Source organism: Lepisosteus oculatus, chromosome 15 (assembly GCF_040954835.1).
Source record: "Lepisosteus oculatus isolate fLepOcu1 chromosome 15, fLepOcu1.hap2, whole genome shotgun sequence".
Taxonomy (NCBI): Eukaryota; Metazoa; Chordata; class Actinopteri; order Semionotiformes; family Lepisosteidae; genus Lepisosteus; species Lepisosteus oculatus.
Window position 1 is genome coordinate 30811231 of NC_090710.1, and position 22382 is coordinate 30833612.

General features: G+C 39.0%; 1 protein-coding gene across 2 annotated transcripts in view; it reads left to right on the forward strand.

Moving 5' to 3' along the window:
* The window catches only part of LOC102696873 (5-hydroxytryptamine receptor 2A), a 41852-nt gene extending 23174 nt beyond the window's left edge, over positions 1-18678 (forward strand). For both annotated transcript variants that reach the window (XM_015364055.2, XM_069179073.1), the window contains exons 4-5: positions 7574-7774; positions 14218-18678. In XM_015364055.2, coding sequence (XP_015219541.1) covers positions 7574-7774; positions 14218-15014 — 998 coding nt within the window. In that variant the 3' untranslated portion in view covers positions 15015-18678. The remainder of the gene's footprint in view (positions 1-7573; positions 7775-14217) is intronic.
* Positions 18679-22382: the final 3704 nt, after the last annotated feature.

Sequence of the window (22382 nt, forward strand, 5' to 3'; positions counted from 1 at the left end):
GTTCTGGAGCAGTGATGTCTGTTTCAGGTATTGAAGATCCTCAAAGGCATCAAGAAAATGGGCCTGAGAACAGAAACTTGAAACGGTGTGACAGGCTTGCCTGTGTGTATTATAAACGCAGGATGAAATACAGCACATTTAAACCTGAAAACAGGAGGGACTGTTGCCGATAGTTGGTGTCTTTCAGGCAGACCGTCACATCACTTCGCTACTAGCAACCAAAAGGGGTAGAATAGAGGCGGAATAGCCTTCGCACATTTATTACCTCTATTACGTACTGTATACAGCCTCTTTCTTAGATCTCAGTTCCCAATTATCTTCTGGGTACCCTTTGTGGCACGTTGTCTCATTGAAGCAGTGTTATTTCCAAGGGCCTGTCACTGGAGAACTACTGCCCAGAGAAACACAGCCTCAAGAACATCACTGGGTTTAAACTAATGGTATTACAGTAAACCTTCAGTTTAATGGACACCACTTTAATGAACTTCAGATTTAAAGTATTAACATCTGCTGAAGGGGAGTTTTGTCTGTACGAAACAGAAATACAGGTCTCTTACTGCAATAATGCCGAAATGCACAGCTAATGAAACAAAGTAAAAAGAAATACTACTGTATATACAGTCCGTTTGAAAGTCAGAAATTGTTTACAATGAGCGGTGGCTGTGTTTTGTATGGTTTTGTGAATTTTATATAGTACATTTATGACACCCTAAAATAATGAGCTTGTATATTTATGACAAAAAGACACAGGAACCATTTTCATTGACTGCATTGATCGCAATTGTTAAAAACATTAACAGATCTAGAAAGCACAAACACACACATACTGTATAGATATATTATATTTTGTACCTCATATAATAGTAGGCTTTTGGGCTGCAAAAAAGCACGATTCCTTCCTCCCCAGCAGGTCATTAAACTGAAGGTTTACTCTATTGAATAACTGACAAGGACTAAGCTTTCTCACATGGGTGTAATTTAGGAGAGTGCACATTTTCCCCTGAGCGGAATTAGTTTTGTGAATAATAGAATGTGTCACTGACCAGCTGGGGGTTAGAGAAGTGTTTGTTGTTGGCCATTGGAGAAGCACTTTACAGTAAAAGCCTGAGGTATGTGGGGAGGAGTTCTGTAGTTCAAGCATTGCTTTAGCATCTGAGGCGTGGTCATAGCTAATCTCTCTAAAACTGTGAGTGGTTACAGTATTACTTTGAAGACGATTTATGCTTTTTTGAGAAGTCTTTTGTGTTATTTTTAGAGGCCAGAAAGCCTCCTGGACTAAGAAATGGCACCTGTTTGTGTTGTGTTGTCGTGCGCAAGGGTCCCTGAGCTGCCGTACCAGAAGCAGAAATATTTAAAAACCCTAATTAGGAGCCTGTGTTCCTGAGGCCTTGCTCACTCAACATCTTGTATATCGTTTTTTTACCGTTCTGTTGTGTTTTCTTCCTTTATTTTTGGTCATCTCAAAGATATAGCTGCAGGCAGAAGAATGGGTATCTTGTAGCTGACAAGAGGTTATTTGCTAATTTTAGAATTGTAATGAATAAATTCTAGGTTTTCCAAGCTCACCATTCAGCATAACAAGAGATAGCTAAAATATACTGCCTGCAATTATGCATTTCTCGCCGGTGGCACTTTGTATCAGTTTCGATAAGATTTTACATATGCTTCTCATGAATGTTGTGTGATTACTCACTTAACAAGTGATTCACAAATAATTATATCTTGTTTTGTTCTAATTCATAGGGGATTAAATCTTGTTGTCTTCTAATTCACAGGAGACAAAATTGAGTCACTTACTCCATTTCATTTTGAACTACTCAGAGCACGTGAGATCTTGGCAAACATTTATTTAAAGAGCTGTGATTTCCCTTTGCCACAGTATTTTTGGTGGCTTTACAGCATTGTAGGAGGGTATGGGTGGAGAGCCAGGCAAAAGCAGAATTATCAGGACGACAGCTAATGAGTACATAATGTTAGGGTACATTTAAAGTTGTCTCTATAAAAATAATTTATACTGAAACAACATAGGCGGAACAAGGAAATATACAAATTGTAAATTGTGTCAGGTATAATTTAGCTCACTCCCTGCAACTTGCTTTCTGAATTTGGAATCATGTTTAAAATATTGTTACATGTGAAGGGTATATTAGAGATTCCAATATTAATTAAAATTCCCACAGAACATGCTGATGACCACTCACTGTAATACAGCTCATCTTCAGCCAGAACTAGAGCAGTGAACTATGAGGTGTCTATACAGCGAAGGAGTCATTGATGATACAGCTGGCAACCCGCAGGTCTGTTGTCAAGTGTGACCATACAAATATAAGAAAGTTTACAAACAATAAGCCATTTGGCCCACCTAAACCCATTTGGTAGTTAGTAGTTAATTGGTCCAAGGATCTCATCCTGCTATTTCTTGATATAGGGTATCAACCACATGGCTGGTAAGCTTGTTCCATGCTCTTACAACCCTTCAGGTAATGAAGCTGCCGCTGTTCTCACTTTTATATGCACATCCACATGGTTTCCACTGGTGTTCTCTGTCCCCACATGCAGTGGGGCAAACGATTCTGGGAAGTTACCAGCAGACCAGTGAGAGACACTGTAGAGCTACAGTAAGTGGAGGACCTGGTACAAATGCCCTAATATGGTATAACGATCACCCGCCAGTAGGGAACGGCAGTCCAGAATATCCACTCGTTACATCAGCCCGTGTTAGCTCTTTTCTCTCTCTTTCCTGGAAAGAGCAACACAGTGAGTGGGAGCCATCTTTTGTAGGAGCAAAATGTAAGAATTTAAGAAAGGGGAGTGTTTTCTCATGGAAATACTGTATTCACTTCATTTCCTTTGGTATCTACTCGGTGAAAGAAACCTACTGTGCATCTCACTTGTATTTTACTGCAGGGTGTGAAATACAGCACAGAGATAAAACAGCTTGCAAGCTTTTCATTAAGTATGTTGGTTTTGTAAATACATTAATTTGCCATTTGTGTCATTGCCTGCTTATTTAATCTGACACCATTCTGTGCTAAGGAACAAAGAACCACATGTCCGTGCTTGTCGTTTTCGGACAATAAGGGGGTATTATATTATATTATTGTGTTTTATTAATTTGCTTGCTAGGCAAACTGGCGTCAAGCTGCAAACTCTAATTATACCTACATTTATTTACGCAACAACCCCAAAATATATTGATATGTGATTAAAAAAGTCTACAATCCCATTCCTTTTATAATACATAAAGGGGGCTAAACGAGCAAGTAAAACAGTGGAATGGTGCTCTCTCTCTCTAGAATTCACAAACATTTGTGTTTATGAAACGCTCGCATCATGTGAAATCAGCTGTCGTGTTAATAACATTGTAGAGAGAGTTGATTTAAACAAGACATTGCAGTGATGCTACTTGTTACCAGTTTCGATGTTGCTCCCAGTTCTTCAGCTTAACACTTTTATACCCGGTTTTAATGACATTTCAGATGTAATCAAGATGTGTTTCTTGTGCTTCTCTGAAAATTATTTTGAAAAATTACATTTTCTCCGGAAACTCTGTGCAACGTCTTAATAATACCTTTTGCCTGTGAAAGAGAATTATTCACAAAAGTATATGTGCTAGTATTCATTCATCTGGGGAACATTAGGCTCAGGAAATATTTTACAAGGAATAACAAAACCCAAGGATCAAATGCACTGAAAATGTTCATTGAGGGTTTAGTCCTACAGCAGGGAGGTCTGGCTCCACCCGCTTGTCTGAGAGCTGTGGGACCAGGAGGCCGGGACCCCCCTACAGAGTGAGGGGTGACCAAGGGGCAGCTGGACAGGGCAGATGGGCTGGGGGAGGGACACAGGAGACAAGTGTAAAGGAGAGAAGGGATATTCATATGGTATTTCTAGTTTTTTTAATTTGGGAAATGGCGTTATAGCAGCTCAGATGAGATTGAACTTGGCTGCTGCCATCCCTCCAGAAATTGTCGTAGACTCTGTTTGTTTTCTGCGTCAGAAACAAACGGGTCCTGACAGTCATCAGGTTTATGAGAACCTCCCACTGTAGTGGGAGCGAATATTCACAGAGGAGTGTCACGTCTCCTGCTACACATACTGTAGCTACATTTCCGCTTTTCTGTGTCTGCCTTATTGTATTTTCTTCAAATAATCTAAAAATATAGAACATTTTCAGAAAAATAAAGATGACCAAGAGAGTAAAAAAAAAACACAGCCTGCCTGTGTTTTTTTTTAAACATACTTTTTCTTATTCCGTCTGAAATGTGCAAAATATCAGCCTCGGGGGCTTGCTGCCATATTCTAGATTTCTAAAAAAAATGACCTGTTTCCCCAAAGCAGAAATGTTATAACCATTCATCACATATTCTGTGTTTGAACCTGATGTGTTGACTTGGTATCCTTCAGGCAAGACCAATGTTTTCAGGGTTTCTCCAGTCTTTTTAGTGGCTTAGTGGTTCAGAAGAACTGTCAGCACTCAGGTCCCCTTTTTACAGCTGAAAGACTTTCTTAGGACTGGATATCAAAACCAATCCAATGAGAAGAGATGACAGGCTGTGTGTATTGTCCTTTTTATTTGTATTTTATTACACTTTGTAGACATAGCTGCAGTGTATGAATGCTGTTTACACTCCCAGAACCTTGTTTTGGGGTGGCTTTCCTTATACATTTTAGCCTGACATTGCTGTCTGGACACAGGTGAAACGCACATGCAAAACCCACTGTACAATGAAAGCAATATGCTTCAAATGAAATGATGTGATTTTCTGGTTTAATGTCATTGCATCAATTAGTTATTCATTTACACATACACAGCTACACAGCTACGCGATAATGAAAACCATATTCCTCATCGTGATGAGATCAAGTAATGACATAAATTCATTAGATGATCTGGTATTTTACAGTACATAGCCTCAAGCTACAATTCCCAAATGGTATTTTTACTAGTTTCTCAGTATTCTCTCGCACACACGTCAGCGTGCACCTCTGCTTGCTCATTTGCTAAGACACACAATAAGGACAGTGACTCTTGTCAAGACGGGACCTTTTTGCAACAGTTCTAGAAGAACTAGAGCAACGCTGATAAAAGAGTTCACAGACTCACAGAGAAAAATAGCAAGGAAGCTTGGGTACTATTTAACAAAACAGAACCAGTGAACTTTGTACTGCCGTGGAGTGCTTTCTTTGTTGTAATGTTCTTTCTTTATTTGTTTGACTCAGCTCTCTATTCATAAAACAAAACAAAAAAACAGAGAGAAAAAGCATATAAGATAACAGATAGACTTCTGTTGTAAAGCTCCCTATCCTAGGCAGTCAATGTAAGGGCTGTCACTTTGCCCAAGCCTAGATCAGCAATACGAAAAAATCGTATTATGGATGCTACCTTAACACCATCAGATGTATCACTCAGACCCCATTAAAAACAATAGAATAAACATATAAACTAAAACATCAGTGGTTTATTTAAATATCGTGACATACAAATTCAACCTTTTCATCTAAGATTTAGTACCACAGAGATAATTGGAGAGTGAAAGGCATGAGCACATTAATTTTCAAACCAATTATTAATACAGACTTTTAAAGTCTATTCATCTGTATTGATAAACTAGTGACAGCTGTTGTTATCTACTGATATTGCATTAGACCTACAGTACATGTAGTACTACCTAAAACCTCAAGTTCAAAACACTCTTAATTTAGCCATTTAAAGCACAGTCAGAAACATTGATGGTAATTCTAACTCTTGTGCAGCTTCAGATACAGTATATCCTCATTCTGAGTGTCAAATGTGTTTAACATAAAATCTAAGCTACAGTAAAACATTGTCTTTTACTATTAGCACTGTTTTTGTTATTAACTATTGTTTTACAATGTTTTACATTGTTTTACTATGGGTACAACTGCCATTATGATGGTTTTTCAGTTGTTTTGACCCAATATTGTGATCCTTTGGAGTAAATTTTGAAATTAATGTTCCATATAAAGGTTACTCAAGCGTAAGTTTAAACAGCAAGCTTAAATGTATGTTTTATTTGATATTATACCATGTTTTAGGCAGGATTAACAACATACTGTAGAATGAATGACGTGTTGGTCTTACTTTAATATTTGTTTTGGATGATATTAACTGTTGATATTGTATTTCAGTATGTCCAATATTATGTAGATATCAAAATGGACCCTTTTTAAAAGGTTTGAAGCAAACCCCCAAATATGGAAAGCACAAACATATTGGTCATAGAAGTCAAACTTCATAGTAATATGGTTGTGTGTATTACTGTGTACATTTATTTACCCATTGTGACTTGTATATTCACATCTAACAAATAAACATTAATATCACTAACCAGCACCCTTTCACTATCTAATGCCGCTGGTATTTTTAACTTTTCTTGTAGAATACAACTTAAGGGAGATCATACTGAAACTGCACAATAGTTTCAATCAGATAAATCAGATCTGGAATTCTGCATATACTGTAGTTCTTGTCCCCACATTCCAAAAGGATAAAGAAGCCTTAGAGAAAATTCAGTCAAGACTCACTATGTGCCTAGGACAGACTGAGATTCAGTATACAGTGCACTATGACATAGCAGTTTAAGCTTGCTTTCACAAAGATACTAGAAAATACCTTACACAATCTTTCAATATTAAGCTTGGTATTATACACTATCTTCCACATAATTGTTGTAATTTGTACCTAGACACATGAATTGATTATTTCTGCTGAAACAGCTTTTGGAAAGATTTCACACACTGAGAAATTATGATGGGAAAGTAAATTACACAGTCACACATGTCTTGTGAAATCTGTAAACTAATTAAAACCAGAGAGCATATCTGAGATACTTCATAAACACCCTCAATTCAAGCTGTGAGTGTCTAGTACAATATGTAGGTACAGAATAATTGTATATCTGCAGCAGGCATAGGTAATTATCGAATAGGCGATGCAAAGGGTCAGAAAGTGAAATACAGGTAAAGTGCAGATACGTTGAAATATTTTTATTTTAGCACTGGAATGGAGTGAGGAATGCAAAAGAAAAGGAGGGTATCGCAAAGATTCCTCAGTACAAGGTGATTTACGATAAACACCGTGGATATTTGTGAGAGGCTTCAAAAGATACTCATTTCACCGGCTTCCACTGCTCTAAGCATTAATGCTCATACCGCTGCTGTATCTCATGGGTGGCAAATAAGGCTCGTTCAGTTAGACTCGGTTACTGTAGGTGTTTCAGTGGGTGAGCAGATTAAGATACAGATTTGGCGTCGACACTCTTGGCTCAGGGAAGGTAAATCTGGCCCCGAGGTTGGTAAGAAAGGTTACAATCGCGAGGAAGCCATCCCGTCCATCCAACCAGTTCCGAAGTCGTTTTTCCAGTAAAATGGGTCCTTGAGGTGTGATCGATTTTGTCCTGAAATGATCAGAATGTTCTCATCGTCATTTAAATTAACAAATCGCTTGCCAGCGATCGCCAAGAAACTGTCCCAAGTCTTTCGAAGCTCTACATCGTTTTACTGTACACATACACTAATTGTTCTTTTCTTTTCTTTTTTTCTTTGGCAGGATATATCTGGCCGTTGCCTTCTGAGCTCTGTCCGATCTGGATTTACCTGGATGTGCTCTTCTCCACTGCGTCCATCATGCACCTGTGCGCGATCTCTCTGGACCGTTACATCGCAATAAGAAACCCCATTCACCACAGCCGCTTCAACTCCAGAACGAAAGCCTTCATGAAAATTATCGCCGTGTGGACTATCTCAGTCGGTAGGGTTGGCAAACCTTTCGATTGTTATTCGCTTGGATCTCACACATACAGTACCGTACATGTCTGAGGTAGCCTGTAACTATCGGATCAGCTGTTTGAAAACCGGCAGCTCTCATACAGAATTGCAGAGCAGTTGGGAACATGCCTAAAGGATTTTAATAGCACGATTCCCCACCTCGTCCCTTTTCAGCAAGTTCTACTTCAAAAGATTCCGGTTCAGTGTTGACCAGAGGAATTCATTCTACATGTCTATTATTAGTTAATTTCACGTTCGTTAAAAGGAGGGGAAATTGCATTTTCTCTCTCTCGTTTTTTGAATACTTAACATATTGTAACGCAACGGGGGTTCAGGCGGGCGCCCTTGCCGCATCTGGTCGGCCCCATCCCGACTGAGGCTCGAACCCGGGACTCCCGCGTCTCTCTGCAGTGACCTAGCCCCGTGAGCTAAAGAGAGATCTCTCCACAGCCCAGTAGTTGTGGTCCTGCTATCAAAGTGAAGGGCGGTGACGTCACCCGCTCTGGTACGCCGGCTCTTACACACAGTGCTTGTCGGCCGTAAGCATTACAGTATAAACTCCTACATGGAAAAAAGAAATAAAGATCGGAGTTTTGGATTTCGAGGTTGGGATGTTTTTTTTTATTTAAAAAAAACACCTCTAACTACTGTCAATCAAAAACAATCAGAGGAGTCCTGCTGCAAGCTGCCCTCTGGAGTCCTGCTGCAGGCTGACCAGATGCTTTTTGAGTGGTGTGAATGAAAACCTGTGTATGGCCAGAGAGCAATTGATGGTAATCAGCATGGGAGCAGCAATAATTGGTACTAGGAGTTTTGAGTGATTTTAAAAGCATGTTTAACTGTTTTAAATGAAACGTAGGCAGAACAATCAAAATCCCCGATTGCTGAGTTGGAATCGTGCTGCCATTGTCAGCCGTGCAGTGCTTGATGAAGGGCCAATACCTTCCTCGCCGATGCAGTGCGGGTTATGTTAGTCTGCAGTGCAATAATGAAGAGCAAGTGTTCCTAAAGGCCCCATTCATGGCACCTTAATGTCTCATTAACCAGAATTTCTCCAGTGGATGGGATGTCTTGTTTCAGATGTATTACGTATCAATTGATTTGTGTGAACTGTTACTCAGCATTTGCCATGCAGAGCACTTTGAATTCAGAATAAGTATTTACTCTATCGACACTTGTCTGGGACTGATTTTGACGGCGAGTCATCTTTCGCACCCGACACTGTGAAGTTCACATGATAAGCTGAATTCAATGTGTGAACCAGTAGTATAATGGTATCCTGCAATTCTCATTTTGAAAGCGAACAAACAGGACAGAATTCAGCACCCAGGAGGGGGCACAGACAGAATATGTTTTTGCCAGTGTAACAATTACAGTGGCACAAATTACTCACTGTGAAAGTAATCGTGACTTACAGTACATACTGTAGGATCACTGTGATTTTCAAAATGAGGCACTTAAACATCATATTGCTTAGTTAAAACACCCAAAAGGGTATTATGTTTCAATTTCAACAGTACCATGATGCAATGTATTTGACTGAACTGGGTATTTTTTATTGGAAATGAAATTTCAATAAAATGCAATGCATCATGGTTTTTGATATAGTTTTGTTTCTATAATATTCACGATACAGGCACCTATAAGCTGTACTGTATAAATGACGGATTCAAATTTGAGAACTATGATATAATCATTGCAGATTTTCATACAAATCACTACCATATAATTTTTTCATATACTGTAAATCACCTTATTTGCAGTATTAACAAAACTGAAGATACGTACTGTAACAATATTGGTGTCCTAATTTTTGGCAGTTCCCCAGAAGATCCTCCTAAGCCTTTCAACTGAACCTGCTCAGAGAGAGATCAGATCAGATTCTGGGTTGCGCTCTTCAGACACGTGCTTGAGAAGTTGTCGAATTAGGTAGCTCTGTTCCGTAAGTTGCCACGGGACAGAGTCAGTGCAGCTCAGAGTTAATGTACAGTAGTTCTGAGCAGAGCATGCTTGAGGACAGCAAGATCTAAACAAGGTTCAGGGCTGCTGTAGAGAGCACTGCAGCAAAGCAATTAACCGGAATTGGCAGACTTTTCTTATTTAAAAGGCACATTTTATTTCTTTGCTTTTCTTTATTAAAACTGTAATACAGAGTGATCTAGTTCACTTTACATCGAAGTCCTGGCTGTTCATATTAAACCTCCTCCTAAGATCATGTGCCCCCAGAATGGCAGCATGACATTACAGAGGGCACATGGAAGTTACAAGACCTCCAGCTTATTCCCTTGTCAAACGTCACTCATACCAATAAGCGGTGTCCAACACAACCAATTTAAGATCAAACTTCACAACATAACTAGTTTCTGCTGAAGTACTGTATGTTTACCTCCCAAACTCCCCTACAGTTTAAAATCCATGACCATCGATGACATGTAGGAATAGAAAACATAACTCTTTGTGCGAAAATGCAAAAGTCTAAAAGGGAAGAGAGGTTTCTTCCATAAACAATTTGTGAAAATTGAGTTAAATGGTTAATCATATCATGCTGTTTCAATGCACAAATTATTATTTTTCATGCACATGGGGCATCAAGTTATGAGGGAAAAAAATTCTGTTTTTTAGTGTGAAGACAGACCTGGGCATATAATTATTTTCTCTTGAGGACCACATGAAGAATGCACAGTGCCTCTGGGGGCCAGATGCAAATGATCACAACCTATTTTAAGAGAAGACGGCTGTCTATTTCTATGTCCTGAACAGCTCGCACAAAGCCCAAGAATCACAGACCGCCTTAAAAGCTCCAGGATCGGAGAGATGTTGGTGTGTGTGATCCCCTGCTGCGCTGTTTGTATAATATTTAATGAATTGGATCTAGAGGAAAGATTAAGGAATTCTCCATCTCACTGCAGACACAATTGATCCCTTCTCTAAGACTATCATCATCGGCACAGAACAGTCTGCGGGACGTGCAACTTGCTCTCCCGCTGAGAGATAAGGATCATTTCGGCTGGCTACTTCAACGCCGTGACGCACATTCATCCACACTCTGTGCTGCTGCCCTCGAACCGGCAGACACTAGCTCCCTTAAAAAACCCACAGTCATTTTGGAGTAAAAATGGAGGGTAAAATGAGTATGGTATTGAGGGTTTTTAACACGGTCCAATGTCTCCATGTAGTCTGCGCTGCATTGCTTGCACTCTGTCAATCTGTTTCCAAAGACACAACCCTGAAGTTAGGCTACCGAATTTCAGTTGGCTTGTACCTGTCACTGACTTCACACTTGAGAAGCCAGCGTTTTGTCTGTGACAACACTGCCCCTGTCACATTAAGCTAACAAACACAGTAAATGCTGACATTTCACTTGAGCTTTTTAGGGTCATTTGTTTCTTTAATAATTCCCTTCATGTTCATTTCTGATGCCAAGATCTTGAACCGATTTAAATGCTGCTGTACATATATCCAATAGGATTCCGGGGGTGAAAATGAAAGGTATCTTCCTGTGTAGTACAGCAATATGTTGATCAATATATTGCACAACAGTACTGTGTAATTGTGTGCTTAACAATATACTGTGAGGCTTTACACTTCAGCACAATCTGCTTTCATTTTAAAGACCATGTATACTCAAAATATTTTAAATTATATAATAAAATATGAGATTTGTATTTAAAAATACAAGGACTAGAATGTTTAAGAGATGCATCTATTTTATATATAGCACTGGATGCATACGTATAGCACATGGGCCTAGTAGCGAGAATCATGACTGGTTTTGATCCATCACATTATTCTGTTCACAAAGACGTCAGTTTAACATATACTGTATCAAAATTTCAATTGGAATTTAAAATAACTTTACAGAGTACCCAGTGCAGTGAATACTAAGTGAGTCTGTTACAGTGTAGGTGTATAGAATTAGAGCAGTGTTTATGTTGTATGTATGACAGGATTGAGCTACTTAGCTTTTGTGTTTGGCAGAAAACAAGTTTAATTTAGCTTCCCCTTCCCAACTGCCAAATGCATGACAACACACGTACTGTACAAAGTCTTGAAGAAAAGCCCAAGGAAGGGGAATGAAACTCATTTTGTTTGGAATGGTATCAGATTCAGCAGGAAGACTGAATAACTGTTCAGCATGACCACATATAAACACCTGGCCAATTTGTTTAAGCTGTCATTTTTGAATGAGGACATTAGCTGAAGAGAATTAGCCTCTGGAATGGGAGCCAGGAACTCATAAACATTAAAAGGCGGTAATATTTCGACATTTGTCTGGGTCATAGCATGTATTGCCTGATCTTGTTTCTTTAAAGTGACAATGCACATCCTGTTTTGTTGGGTTCATGTGCATTGTGGTAGTTGAGAACTTAAGAAGAGTTAAAAAGGAGAAGAAGTCATTCAGCCCATCTAGCTGGTTTAGTAGTTAGCAGCAAATGAACCCAACCGTCAGGAAACCTCAATGAAAAGGCTTGCAGATCCTGTGCAGACGCGGGAACGAGTCGATAGAGAGACAGGCAAACAATCCGGGACGTCAGGCGAGATCGTAGTCGTTAGGCGAAAGGTAGATTAATAACCAGGAAGTACAGAGAGAAGCAAACAATCCGAAACAGAAGGCGAGGTCCAAGGCCGAGAGGCGAAAGGGAGTTCAGTCTCCTGTAAGCGAGGTTCAGCGTTAACACGAGGGAGAGTCCTCAAGGAGTAGACTCAATACTGAGCAGCGGGAAGCGGGATAGGATGGTTTAAATAGCGCTGCTTGTTATTATGAACCCGCTGCTGGTACTGGTTAGTTCTTCTGGGAGTTGATCTCCGCTGGCTGGTGGTCGTGACACCAACAGTCTCATCCAGCAGCTTCTAGAAAAAAGACAGGGTATGAGCTTCAACACCACGGCTGGGTAGCGTGTTCTGTACTTTCTCAACCCCTTGTATAAAGCAGTGCCTCCTGTTTTTAGCTTTATATGTACTGTACATACACCTCCACATATTTGAGATGGCTAGCCAAAGTTAAGCATAGAATTGCCTTTAATTTCCTTAAGCATGCCTTAGAATGTGTAATAACCAATGACCACCAAGGTTTAGACAAATTTAGGAATATAGTACAGTATACAGTATGTCCTCATTTCTGTCACATCAAATGACGAAGCGAAAAACGTGTAGTATATTTTAGTGCAATAGCAAACATAGTTTCGTGCAGCTATTGCACTGAAAAATAGTTTTTTGGGGGGAGACAAAACTGTTATCTTTCATTTGCCAGGGGTCTTCCCAATCTTCTGTGTTGTGTTTCTTTCCATAGTATATTCCATAACTCCTCAGTGAACACCCATGTGAAATATTTATTTAAAATATTAACATTTTCTTTTCAGTGTTATTAAATTCTCTTTTTCTCTTAATCTCATCTCAGCTAAGGACTTTACCTGATCCGTGGTGCTCTTTGGCTGTTGAACCACTGGATGAACTGTTTTGTATTAGTTTTAACCTCCACAGCGATTTCTTCATATCTTTCTTGACTTGTTCTTCCAGTTAGATGTGCTCTCAGGCCATCAAAAACTATAGTCAGGATACAATGAAATGTTCTATTATTCTGAAACTTGTAATGCCAAAAAATATGGCTGCATTTAAAACAGGAAAATATGAATATTGCTGATGGGAAGAACAATTGAAAGTGTGACCTCAAGAGATACAGGCACCCTACTGAATAAGACCTCAACAAGCTTTTGATCTCATGGTAATTGGATACATCAATTCATGACATTAAGATGTATCTCTATTTTGAAGCAACAGGAAACTAAATGAATGAAATACTATGTTAGTGAGGGTGATAACGAATCAGTTTGTGTTTTGTTCAGTTTGAGAAACTAAATGCTAATAAGATATGTTCTTTTAGAATAAAAAAAGTAAGCTCAGCAGATACCTTCAATGCCTGACCTGTATCAGTAACAAGAAAAATCTGGAAACAAGGAATTTAGACATTTTAAAGCAGGTGCGATTTAGATTCTAACAAACTCACACCGACTATGAAATGCAAATTAGATTAACTTTGATTACATTCTGCACTGGAGACCAAACTCATTGTAAAGGAAAGGAAATCCGCATGTGACCCAACCTATGAGGTCCTGACCGTTTACAAAAGATCACAATGGATCGTGTCTTGTGGTTAAAATACATTTGCTCTGATATAGCTGTGACTGTACCTGTTTTTGTTTTTATTTTGTTTTTGGTTTTTTTCTGTCTTTTTTCTTCTTTCCTCTTTCACTCTTATTTTTTTTCCCTTAACTCCATTCTTCATTTCTTTTTCTTGCATTCATTGTTATTCTCTTAAAAAAATGTAAACGTTTAAATATTGATGTCTCTGCTGCGATATTTAATCAACAGAATTGGAAAAAAAATAGATTGCCTGATATAACAGCGCCCTTTGCTCTTTGTTTGCAGGGATATCCATGCCAGTCCCAGTGTTTGGCCTTCGGGATAATTCAAAGGTCCTGAAGGATGGCATCTGCTTCCTCGCAGATGACAACTTTGTCCTCATCGGCTCGTTTGTAGCCTTCTTCATTCCCCTGACCATCATGGTGGTCACCTACTTCTTAACGATCCACGCCCTGCAGAACGAGGCCACCATGTGCCTGGATGAGCTGGTGCCCAAACCCAGGTGGACATCCTTCAGCTTCCTCCAGCAGAGCTCTCTGTCCTCAGAGAAACTCTTCCGCCGCTCGCTGAGCAGGGAGGCGGGGCCGTACGGGCGGAGGACGATGCAGAGCATCAGCAACGAGCAGAAGGCCTCCAAGGTCCTGGGAATCGTGTTCTTCCTGTTCGTGGTCATGTGGTGCCCCTTCTTCATCACCAACGTGCTGGCGGTCATCTGCAAAGACACCTGCGACTCGAACGTCATCGGAGGGCTCCTCAACGTATTTGTGTGGATAGGCTACTTGTCCTCTGCGGTCAACCCACTGGTTTATACTTTATTTAACAAGACGTATCGCTCTGCATTCTCACGGTACATCCAGTGCCAGTACAAGGAAGAGAAGAAGCCCTTGCAGCTCATACTGGTGAATACCCTTCCCCCATTGGCTTATAACTCCACACAACTGCAGCTGGGGGAGTTGAGCTCCCTGAAGAACAGCAGTCGAATGGGGGGCAAGGATTACTCCTTGGTTGCTATAGGAATTAACAATTTTAATACTTCAAAGCCCCTTTCAGGGCAGGCCAGTGAGAAGGTGAGCTGTGTGTAACTCTCAGTGGCTGCGGTTTTCTTCATCCCAGAAGGACAGAAACCATGGAAAATGGAACTTGCCATAAATTACACATTTGCCACTGAGATGGATTTCAATAAGGGTGCTCAAAAATAGAATGTAACAGCACAGGCAGCAGAGTGTGCTTTGAGACTTCTTCTATACTATTAAAGAGTGATACTTGGATGAAAATATAGAGAAGAAAAAAATAAAGGGAAACAACCAGGGTTTGGTATGTTCGAAAATATCAGAAAAACACGCTTGTTTTGATTTACAAAGCTGATATTGTCATGCCGAAAAGAGATTTTGCACATTTATCTGTTTATGATGTTATTATTTCTTTTCTTTTTTTTTCGTCAATTATCTTATGGAACACGTGTTTTAGCTCCAGTGCTCACTTCTGAAAAGAAACAAGCGTTCCAATAGTAAACTTAACAAGAAAACAGAGGGAAACCTGTTTTTGCATATTAGAAAATGCAATAATTGGAGACCTGGAGATGATTTGCACTGGTGTGTCTTTGTTGAAATGCATTGAGCTTTAAACTGTAGAAATATAAAGTTAATTATTGCAGAGCTACAGGCAGTACACCCACTCAGCACTGAGAAGAAGGTATTTCTTTTCAACTTAAAGTGAACACCAGCAGGTCTCACAAGTTTACTTTTACTTGCTTATTGGGTAGTTCCGATGAGCTCAATTTAATGTGTCATTCAAATGTAAAAACAACATTCGAGCTGATAAATACTTTTTAGATGCCATACTGACTCTAACAAGCTTCTAAACACATTGATGTTGGTCCTAGCTTTTCTGTTCACTCCCCCTCCTCTTCACAGAGGGCTCATAAATTGTGTTGCTTGTTTTCAAGGTTCATTCACTGTAATGTCAGTTTCGTTTCATGCAGGATCATTCATAAGTGCAAGAGTTTCCTGGGTTTTTTTTTTACAATGAACTTAAAGCAGAGAGAATTTATGGATTGTTGTGATTTACTAGCTTCTCTGGAGCCAGATACTTTCAACTGATGATTTCAAAACAGGCTGTGTGCTACCCAGGACAAAATCTGAATCAGTAATGGTGTCAAGCCCAGGTTCATTTAAGAAATTTTATCCACCACAGCCAACAGCTCATTTCATGGTGCGTCTTTATCTACCAGTTGTATCTACCCAATAAATCATTCCTGTCAAGAACCAGCTTTCAGATTTGTGGATCTTTGGTGGGATGGCCATTTAATTTAAACTGGGCCAAATGTGGTTTGAAAGAATGAGAAAACCTGAGGTGAAACAACTGGTTTAATTATTATAGAATACATCGTGATTTATCGTTTTTCAAGCTTTGTGGGCAAGCATTTCTTTACTACAGAAATTCTGTTTTCACAGAATATTAGCATTAATGTCACAAAATCTTATCCGTGCTGAACATTTTTCATTCTTTGAACACCCAACACTATTAAAAACCTAAACGTGTGAAAAATTACGCCATTGGTCAGTGGTCATGGATATTGAAACCATACACTCGTGTGTGTAAACATTGAACTGCTGTGTGTATTAATTACAGTAGGTAAAGAAATTGAATGTAAAATGTCACATGCCTTTTTGCAGTGAGTGGCTGTTAGACTCTCTTCTCTTGCCATTTTATATTATGTGTGGTACATGAAATTCATCAATAAATTCAGACAATCAATTTCGCTCTTTTTGAGAACTGTTACAGTGTCACATTTCACGGTTACAAAAACACCAAAACAAAAGAGTTTCCAGTAAACTGGAACTCTGATGTACAGTACATTGCTTTGGAAGGATGTTTATTGAGTAAAGGTTTGTTCCATGCTGCAAAAAGAAGAAAGGAAACACCATGTTTTCAGCTGTGGAGTCTTCTGAAGACACTGATGTGTTCAAGGTCTGAATCTCCCATGTCTCCATCATGAAGGCAAAGCAAAACAACCTGCTTTGTCACAACCACTTATTTTCAGGAAGTACGAAGCCATAGATATGTGAGTCCTTGGGAAATTTACCTTAATTCATTAGTGTTTGGATTGCAGATCTTTGATTGCATTATATCTCTTTCTATTTTAAAACTGGCAATAAGAAATACAGCTTATGTGCTGTACTCTGTTTCATTGCCTTTTTCAATCGAGCAGACTGGAAAACATAAAAAATGGAAACCTGCTTGTGCTAAAATGGATAAAATATTTTTAATTATTCCCTTTATGACAAGATGTGTAGCATGACTAGTGTGTTGACGGTCCATTATTTACTAGTAAATGGTAATTCTTGGCAAACTTAGGCCTTGCCATTACACCCGATGAGAGGAGAAGTCTTTGTTCTGTTTGTTGTACCTGCCTGCTAATTTGGGGAGGTTAAGATAACTTTATTGGCCGTATACAATTTCTTGCATTAGGAATTTGTCTTTTCACATACCGCAGCTTGCTCTCCATGAGACAAACAAACAGGGAGAGAAGCTTGGGGTCAGAGCGCAGGGTCAGCCATTTATACGGCGGCCCTGGAGCAGCTGGGGTTCAGGGCCTTGCTCAGGGGCCCAACGGAGTAGGATTCCTCTACCGGCTGCAGGATTTGGACCGGTAACCTTACAGCCACAGATGCAGATCCTTGGCCACAGTACCACCACTCCGCCCAGTTCTAGCATAAGCCATGGGAGAGGGAGGATAACTGAGCTCAGAAAAGTTCCATATCGTTACCCACAATCCCCCCCTCCCTCCAGTACAAAGTAAAAATCCAGCTTGGGGGACAAAGACCTCCCTCCCCCAGAAAGGATCTCACTTTTCCCTCAAGCCCACCTCGGTCCCCTGCTAGGAAGAGGGGGAAACTGGTCAGCGACAGGAAGTGTCTCTGCTGGTAATTGTGACACAATTCTAAAGATTGCTTACATTTAAATTACAAGATTAAATAAAAATATGTTAGTGTTAAATTAGTTCAGAAAGGGGATGGGAGGTGGGTATGGAGTTCAGAAAAATAAGAAAACATTACCATACATATTTCTATTGCACAGAAGAAACAGAACAGGTTAACATTCAGACAGATATTGATTGTGTTTGAAGTGAACTGAAATCCGGTATTCATGAAGCCTTTTACAGAATGTCCTTAATGACAGGTTAGCGTGAGTCATGCTATATTTTATTCAGAGAAACAGACTCATTTAAATGGCGCACAGTTCAAACCCCATTCTGCTTTCAGTATGTAAACAATATTTAGCAATAGATATACGTTGTACTTGACAAATGTTGAGCTATAAATCAATTGGTTTATAATTTCAGAGTGATCATGATATATATTTGTAAAGGTTGTGCAAAAGTACTAGTTGTTTTTTGCAAAACTCTTTGAACAAACATCGTGAAATGCCAGTAGGCATGTCTGCCATTTTCTGTATAGTTCAGGGTAATTATGAATAAAAATCATTAAGGAGAGAGTGCATCTGTGTCACTGTTCAGTATCATTAGTACTGCACTAGCCTTTAATTAAGTCTAAATGTCTTGCTTTAAATTTTTTATGTTTTTTTTCCTGTTGTTGGAGAGTTGTTTTAAGATGCACCTTTAGTAATATTGATCATGAATTATTAAAACATGCTATATCCTTTTAATATCTACGAATTATGAATATGTCATTGATATTACTAATAACATCAAACACTGGTAGTTAAGTGACCTGCATAATCCAATAAAGGAATCTCATGAGATTATATCTAAAGTATGTTCATTTTTCATGCAAATAATTTAATATTCAGAACCGTCACAGTATTCTCTAGTAAATAACCATCTAAAAATGATTGATGTCAGTTCTTAAGTATTACAAAGCTTTGAAAAGAGAACTGACCTATTGTTTAACATTAATTTATAACACTTGAAAGTGAATTTATTGTGTTTTATTTTTAGGTTTTTAGATTTTGACAGGTTTTTAGTTTTTTAGATCAATGTTTACATGGAAATACAAAGTCAAATGAAATATTACTCAGTGCACCACAGATCAGTCTATTGGTTTAACATTTATGCATGTAATTGATTTTAAAATAAGGTTCTCAGATGAGAATTAATCGTTTGACTATGAGGAACATGCTATGAAATGATGCAACAAGGGGACAGGAGAAACACATCTGTAATCTTTTTTCGTAAGCTTCCCAGAGGAAAAGCACAAGAGTCTCAATCATGAGCCGTGAACTGGTTCTCCTTTCAACCAGCTGTCTCAAAAATAACACAACATCTCACAATACATAGTCTGAGAGGTACAGCAAAGGTTACAGACGGACTGTGACAGGTTCAGTCTTCAATAAGTGTTTATAGATTAAATTCTTTGCACATGCTGCGTTTTCTACAATGACGCACTCTATGAAACCTATCCATCTTTTTTCAATAACAACTCAATTCAATACAGGTTTGTGGTGAGCTACCATCTAATCCAGCCTACATTGGAAAAAAGGCAGGACATTCCCACACAGAGGCGCCATTTAACGTACGATGTTTTGGGACTATGGGAAGAAACCAGCGCTTCCGGAGGTGACCACAGAGAGCATGCAAACTCCACACGGAAGACATCCCAGGCTGTCATCAAACCCCGAAACCAGTAGCGGTGGGTCACCACAGTAACAACCCCACCACTGTACCCCCTTCAAAAAAAATCTATTTGACAACAGGATTGTGATGTTGAAAGTACTTTAAAGTTTGAGGGGCTTCATCTAAAAATTATGAAAAGTGAACATTTTTCAATGTCACGTTTAAAATATGCGACGGTGTTTCTCTCCGTTTTATTATTTTTCATTGGCATTGCCTGTCAGGCCTGTGAGCTGCCCCACCCCTGACACAGATTAAAACTGAAAACAAGCCGTCCGTCATTCTGCGCAAGGGGGACTCAAACTGAGACAAATCCAGACTGATGAAATTAAAGGTGAAATGTGGATAGGAAGTGGAGATCTTTTTCTATTCAGGAATATATTTACACTGTAATTACAGTATATAACACCAATGTACAGATATCTATTTAACTTTCCGTGTTTAATAGAGTGATTGGACTATACAGTTTGACCACGTTTGTTCCCGATGTAGTGTCTCTCGTTTTAATGACAAATACATACACCTAACCTTACAAATGTACTATATACCAGAGTGAAGGCACAGTGAGGAACAGTAAAGCACTGTGAAACTCTACTGAACGTGTGGCAAGGAAGGGTTTGGTAAAGCACAATACGAACAGCGGGGAAACCGTGGCAGAACAAGGGGAATTCACGTACTGAGATTTCACAACGACCGACTTCAAGGACGTATGCAAATAAACCAAACAAGCGAACAACGAACAACGCTGTCTTTTCCACGCAGTTTGCCATTCATGAACTGTTTCCCACTTCATTATACAGTGACTGCAAGTTTTGTAGCCTGTATTTCCAATGGAACTGACTTAAGTGTTGAAGAAACAGTGTGCAAGGCGATGGAAAATAACTCTTTCCATGTCCGCCTTGTTCTACGGTACACGTCTTTCTCGTTTTCTGTGCCAGTAGTACCCGAAAGAACTTTTTTACAGAAGACCCACTAACTGGACGTTTTTTCTAAGGTTCAGGAGGGATAACAATGACAAGCCAATCACACACAGCTGTACCTAATCTCCATCACTACAGTACAAAGTCAGCTATACATACTGAACTCAAACATCTCACTTCGAACTCGTAAAGCATCTGTCTTCTGCTCCATCTCTAACTTGTAGCTGTCCCTGGTTCACTGGTTCACTCAGGCTGAATGGGTTTTGAGCCTCTCGTCTTGTCCTGTGGCCAGGGGGCTGCCCATTAACCAAGCAGGTGCAGCCAAGCTTATCTCGCCAGGTATTTCAAACTCACAAAACAGTCCGTTCTTCTCAGCTGAAATGCGACTTGGTAAATTACTTTTGTCGTCACTTTGTGTCACTTGCTGTTAAAACACTGCAAACAACTGAAATATACATTTTCGGGGGATCTCACACCTGCACTTTAAGAATGTCAAGGTAAAAAAAAAGCCTTATTTTCATTAATTGATAAATATGTATTAAAAACTATTTAAAATACCATCAGTGACTAGATATTGAAGGAGGTACAGTAGCAAGCTTTTATGTTATAAGAAAACTCTCTGCTGAAACTTGACTACCTTACAGTTGCTAATATGGCCTTGGTCTGTTTTTGAGCCATTTCTTCACCATTCATTTAAAAAAAAACATGACAAATGGACAAAAAATACTTTTTTAACTGGATTGTTTTTGTCATTCCACAATTCACAAGATACATTTTTACATTTGTCTAAAAATGATGTTACTTTTCTTCAGAAATTAAATGTTGAATTTTTATCTGTTATATGTTCATCAAATTGAATGGATAACTTCATATTACCCTGAAATCTCTCTTTTATAGAGCTATTGATATTAGGAGTCCTTGAAGGGCATATGAATTGCAAGAAAGCTTTATCTTTCAGGTCAAAGAAATTAAACAGATGTTTGCTTTGTCATGAATTAAAATGCCGACGTAACCAATTTCCAATATTCAGCCTTGGTCCCATTAGTAATTGTTCTATTTAAAATCAGTGCAGGCTACAGGAAGATTCAGATTTACTTTGCTTGATTAACCTGTGTAGTCAGAGAAGTATACATTAGTACTTGAGCAAAAGACAAGCTCACCTTAATTTCCTGTGGGCATATTTTTGTGAATTCATGCTTATTTTTTCCAAAAATTCTGCCATGTTTTTATGTCTTTATTATTAGAGAATTCTCAGGGTGCCAAAGAGAGTTTTAACATTTCTCTCCTACTGTAGCTAAGCTGAGTGAAGGGCATATTTGTTTTTGTGACACATTCCTGTGTTTTCACAGTGACTCACACTCACCCAGATTGAAATGCAGATGCTCTATCAGTGGCACAGCTCCTGAACAGCCCGAGCTAAATGATAACAGGATCGCCTCAGACGTTTCACCGGCAAAAAACGTGTTTATACCAAGTGTTGCTGTTAAGCTGCCTTGGTGTGAAAAAGTTATTTTTGTCTAAATAAACTGGATGGAATCACAGCAAAATAAATGAAAACTAAGAGTTTTGCTGTGGAACAGGTGTTCTTGTTACAGAAACATTTTAACATTTTTTTTTGCCAGATTGAAGCTTCCTGAGTTAGAACTGCATAGAGCATTTAATAGTTCAATAAACAGGCAATAGAGGCTCACAACGAACATAGTCATTTATGGGACTGGGTTTCTTCTGATATAATAATTACTAAATAATAATGCGTTTTTATTTAGGAACATTTTTCAAGAAAATCAAAGCACTGTAAACAGGACACATTTAATAGCCATAGTAGCCAGTGAGCTGCGATGGAGTCATTAATCGTTTTAAGAATTTCATCCAGCCGTTTTGTGAAAGAGGCTCGGGGA